Source organism: Pundamilia nyererei, unplaced genomic scaffold (genome assembly GCF_000239375.1).
Source record: "Pundamilia nyererei isolate P.nyererei 1_Seehausen unplaced genomic scaffold, PunNye1.0 scaffold00136, whole genome shotgun sequence".
Lineage (NCBI taxonomy): Eukaryota > Metazoa > Chordata > Actinopteri > Cichliformes > Cichlidae > Pundamilia > Pundamilia nyererei.
The window spans coordinates 1,188,232-1,193,857 of record NW_005187537.1 but is presented as its reverse complement, the minus strand read 5'-3'; the positions used below and the strand labels follow the sequence as shown (position 1 = coordinate 1,193,857).

The 5,626-nt window shown below is 42.1% G+C and overlaps 1 protein-coding gene across 2 annotated transcripts in view; it reads left to right on the top strand.

Annotated features, from left to right (window-relative positions):
• Positions 1 to 3,024: 3,024 nt before the first annotated feature.
• The window catches only part of LOC102196289 (Kv channel-interacting protein 2), a 107,159-nt gene continuing 104,557 nt past the window's right edge, over positions 3,025 to 5,626 (top strand). For both annotated transcript variants that reach the window (XM_005743858.2, XM_005743855.2), the window contains exon 1: positions 3,025 to 3,354. In XM_005743858.2, coding sequence (XP_005743915.1) covers positions 3,282 to 3,354 — 73 coding nt within the window. In that variant the 5' untranslated portion in view covers positions 3,025 to 3,281. The remainder of the gene's footprint in view (positions 3,355 to 5,626) is intronic.

Sequence of the window (5,626 nt, the reverse complement as noted above, 5' to 3'; positions counted from 1 at the left end):
GTAACATGCATGAATCTTTGTTTGGGGTTCCCAGAGTTTTTTGCTATTAATATTCACAGTGCAGTTTGGCTCATGAAAGAGTTACCAAGGACAGGGGACTGACCTTGGGGTTGCAGGGGGAGCCATAGGGTGCATCTCAACAGCCTTTTCTTTCTTCTCCTCTTTTGCTTCCCTACTTCTGAGTTTTTATCAATTACATACAGACACCAAGCACAGTCCGTAACCTGTTTGAGCCTTTGAGGTGTGAAAAATCTGGTTACAAGGTGCTGGGGGTTTATGGGTTGGCTCGGATTAAGCAGCTAATTCGGGCTGGATTTGAATTTTCTATCTTGCAATGTGCAGCTTCTTTCACATGCACACTGACATCGGGCTGTGACATAAGAGGAGATTATTGTACATTTTAGCATATGTAGATATATTCCCGAGAGTTGTGTCAGGGAAGTTCAATAGCCTTTCACAAAAATGGCAAATGAATAATGCCGTCTCCTTATAGTTGAAGAGCAGGAAATAATCTTGAATTAGAAGCATGAATAAACCCTTGTTTGTCCCTGATGGTCTCTGTTAAAATTATAGATGCAAACAACAACTTGCTAACAAAACAGCAGCAGACCTCACTATCCAGCTGGCATCATGCCTGGTTGCTGGTTCCTGCTATTCTGTTCTGGGATACAACAAGGTTGTCTCTGGGTCACTGCACAGTTATGACGTGCACACATTCACATCTAGGTCTGTCTACATGGCTAGCTTTGCAGTCACAGGCAGCCTTCTCATCAGCGACTTGCCCATTTTCTTTATTATAACTTTGAATCACTGAAATCCCCTCTAACTGGCCATGAATCGATCTCCCCACTTCCCCTATCCTTCATTCTCGCACACCCCTCCTCGGCTTCATTTAGAATCCACCTCTCCTTGTCTCATTTCATTTACCACACACAGAAATCCAATCACTATCCAATTGTCCGTATCTGTGAAATATTTTGTTGGTGTTAGATGACAGAAAAAGCAGGCCTTGCGGTTATTGCCGGGCTCCCTCAGTTTATTGGCAGCATGCAGGTTTCAAATGAAGCTTAACGGGGGGAACATCCAACTCCTCATGACCTCATCTCACCTCTTTTCCAAGGTGTTTTGGTGTCCTTCCGGTGTACTTCACAATGAAATTATAAATGCCAACAGATAAAACAGCCATGAAGGCATCTGCAAGGTAATGAGTAGCCAGAGCGCCACATATGAGGATGTTTTCATGCACCTGCTGCTCCCAAGTTTGACCAAATGAGCAAAGGTAAAAGAAGCAGTGATAAGGTCTCTTTCTGTTGGTGGAAATGTATTAAAAAATAACAAGTTGCAATAAGAGTAGAGGAACAAAATAAAGACATGCCCAGACAAGCTGCCTCAATATACCAGGGCTAAAGACATGTTTATTTTTCCAGTGTTTATTAAGGTAGCAACTGTCACCCTCATGTGTCTTTTGGTCTGTAAACACGCAAGAACACAGAAATTGACATGTGTTATAAAACCACAGCGAGGAGCTCAATAAGAGATAAGATACTCCAGTTTTTTCATTTTGCTTTTTTTTTCTCCTCAGTTTCGCACAAAACTGTGTCAATGTGATTAGAAGTGATCACAAAGTTTATATAGACGTTATTAAATCTGCAGGCAGAGGTGGGGTTGGCTCCATTCCTTTTCAAATTTGAGTTGGAGATGATAAAAACTTTCACTTCAGTGCGTCAGTCAGCCAGCAGTTCTAGCTGAAAAATAGACTGAACGCCTTAATGGGAAACAAAACTAATAATTCTGTCCTTTTTTGTACTGAAAATACTTTCTTTATTTTGATTAGAAAAACACCTTAATAATTCCATAATAAGACAGTAACACTTTCTTAAATTCGCTTTCTGAAGTGAATGGCTGAACAAAATCACTAACTTTTAAGAGCAGTCCAACAAGAATAAATTATAGCAAAGACTTTACTTAACTCAAAATTAATGTGGAACCAAATCATCTCTTACAGAAGCAAGCTGTCATCAGCAGCACTCCTCTACATAACCGTCACATTACACTACATATGAGACAAGTGCAGAGGTACATGCCCTAACAATTTGCTTGCAGACACAATGTGCACACTGCGTGGGATAAATGCACACATAATGTGTATATTCAGTTGCAGACAGAACACTTAAGACAGCCCAAATGAAGCTGAAGTCATGCAAACAACCTTTCAGTGACACTTTTCTAATTGACATGTCAAAGGATTTCCCCTGAGAGCAGGCTGGATGAGCAAACATAATAGTGAATGGGGTCTGTAGCACCTAAGTCACTACAGTTAACAGCGCTCTTTTGTGCAAGTGGAAGAAACATCTAAATCGCCTCAAATGCAGAGTAGGTGACACAGGATGATGCTGCAACTGTTCATGCATGGAGCCAATTAATGCACGCATGGTTAGAAGGATACAGATCATCATTGATGCAACCCCTGATATAATGTAGAAAACTGTGGCATCAAAGACAGATTGCTTGACAGATTGTGACCAAATGTCATATTGTGGTAAGTGAGCAGGAGTGAGGCAAAATGAGGCAAAGACACTGAAAAGGAGAGAAGTGAGGAAGAAAAAGCATAGACACAAGACTTCCCAGTGCCAGTGAGTATTTATAGATCAGATATAGTCAGAACCTCTGCCTGGCAGCAGCGCTGAACTCCTTGTTGCTCCTGCTGATGTCTCTGTACACATCCGACCTGGCTCTGGCTCTGGAGAACATTTGAAGAGGATGTGATGGTGATATTAATGGTAAAGACTCAGGCAGAGGACCAACTCACTGACATGCTGCATGAATGAAGCCAAAAGGGCTCTAATGCTGGGAGACGGGGGAAACTGGATTCACCGTATTTTCATATTCACACTTTATTCACCTTTTACATGTTTTAAGACCTCCCGTCAAATCTTATCTTTCTGAATTTTCTTTTCTCTTTCTGTTTGCGTGTGCGCATGTTCACAGTCAAGTGTGTGCGCGCGCGTGCCAGCCCAAGCGAAAGTAGCGACCAGGAGCGCTCTTGGTTCACTCAGCTTCTGGATGCCGAGAGCGCACACAGAAACAGACACGCGACATAACGGCACACGCGTGGCTCTCTCCTTTTCCTTCATGACGAAGCAAATATGACTTGTTAATGTCATTATACTTGTAGCCATCCTCAGTGAAGGCGAAAAACAAACCACAATTATTTTCGCAAGAATCGCCAACACATTATCAGCTGTTTCCCACAGTTCCACATTCCGGCGCACACAGGGAATATGAAGGCGAAAAACCGTGACCAAAGCTTGTCGGACTCCAGAGAACTGGACGGATCCTATGACCAGCTAACGGGTGAGTGAGCTTCTGTAACACCGGTGGTTGCTGAATGATTTGCTTCAGGTCAATATTTTGTGGAAAAAACACGAACTTCAGGTGCTTTTGAAATGTTACAACCTGTCCGCCGTTCACCAGACTGTTAAAAAAAATGCTTCAAAAAATTGCTAATTTATGTCTTTTGCCTTTTGGGGGGGAAAAAGAAACATTTTAATGGAGGGGCATAAATCACATTTTTCATACTTTGACAACGAGCTTCACTGTTTTTATCAGTACTTTAAAATAGTTTTATTGTTTTTTGCTTGTCAGCTAAAAGAGTGAGAGGATGGACAAGTTGAAACAGTGCATTGAAAAGACAAAAAAGCATTAAATGTATCAGTGTTGCATGTTGCTGTAGTTGCGTAATGTGGTGCGTATTGTAGGCGAGTGATGGGCTGTTTCTGCAAGAATGTTAAGTGTGATCAACTGTGTGATTTTGCTGGCTTGGCTCAGCGATGGGGGGGACCACCTTACTCTAACTGTGTCCACTGGTGCTAAAAGCGCTGCGGGTATATAACACTTGGCTGACCGGAGCCAGTTGCCAGATTATGAAGTTCCAACACATTTCTCTCTTTTTGACGTTTTATCACGTTAGACGGGAACCTGTCATGGCTCGGTGCTCTTATTGTGTTCAAGTTTGGACCTTTTGAAAAAATGAAATAAAATAGGAGAGTGATATTTTATCAAGTGCGGCTAATATCAATATAAACTTGGTCCAATAGTGCCAGCTACAGTGAAAGGAAACTGTTGTGTGTGCATGTATGCGTGTGAGCTAGAGACAGCACCTTTCGTAGCACTTTGTCAGCACAGATGAGACTCGGCACACATTAGTGTTACAGCGATATAATGAACCAATTTATCGAGTGTCAAGCGAGCATCCCTGCGCATACCTATGCTTTGTGTGTGTGTGTGCCCATTGAGAGCTAAACACTCCCTCGAGATGTTCTGTTGCCGTCAGTTGTCACATTATAGTCAGCGTGTTCACAGCATCCCCCTGCTTATGTGTGCACCGTTTTGCTTATTAAGTGCCAGCTGCCTAAATAAATTGCTCGCATTCATGCCTGAACACATCTCAGGCCTGCGAAGGGAAGTTGTCCCTGTCCAGTCCAGACAGCTGTATGCCTCAGGCTCGAAGGCGACACTTTAATCTCGTTTGCACTCTTCCACGCATTAGCAGCTAAGCAATGCTTTGTCACATTTTTAATGCATCCTAAATTAGGAAAAGATTGCTGCGGCCCTGATGTTAGTGTCTGCAACAGTGTGCGTGCTGTGAATATTTTGTGTGCAGGTATGTACAGTATGCGTGGGCGATCTAAGAAGCAGCAGCTACACTTTTTCTATTGCCCATTGTTGAAAGTTCAAAGCAACTATTTTTTTTCCTGCTGAATTTAAAAACACCCATAAGCTTTCTTATTTTTCTCCTCTTTCGTTCTGCATTTCGTTCTTCTTCTTGTTTTGCCTTGAATTTTCACATGTGAGTTTGATGTAGATAAGGATTAGATTAGAAATGTAACAGAGCAGGACACAAAAGTCTCTGTAATGTTAATCTAAGCTATCAGAAACATCATTTTATCCCCTTCTCTCTTTTCACTTCAGCTTGCTGAACTGCCCCCCTGTGTCTGACTGTCCACAAGAAGTCATATTGCTATTTTAATAGTTGAGCAAAGGCGGCGAGAGAGCGGTACTAAGTCATTCACTGTGCTGGAGCAATTTACTTCTGGCATAGTTATTAACGGCTTTTTCAAAGCTGTGAATAGCATGGTTAATTCATCTTTGCAAGTCGCTGTCAACTTTAAGTCATACTTAGTCCTGATAGTTTGCATGGTGATTAAGGCAGGCTCCTGCCAAGAAAATGTGAAGCAACTTGTATGCTGTATTCATTACATCTTTAGTTTATGGCATTTTCTTCTCTATATTATTGAAGCAGAAGACCACAAAGTGGCCCAAAGTGCACATGAGTTTGTGCAGCAGAGACAGAACAGATGATAGGAGACTTTTCTTCATTATTGGGACCAAGCAGAAAAAGTCTACAGTGTGATGTGTGTGCATGACTTGTGAAAATGGGTTCTTAGGTGTTTTGTGTGTGTGTGTGTGTGTGTGTGTGTGTGTGTGTGTGTGTGTGTGTGTGTGTGTGTGTGTGTGTGTGTGTGTGTGCTTGTGTAGCGACTGCCATGTGATTAGCCAAGGTAGAAGAAGTGGAGCAGGGTAAGGATGACAGAGGAATCTAGATTAGAGGTAACAATTGAAAATC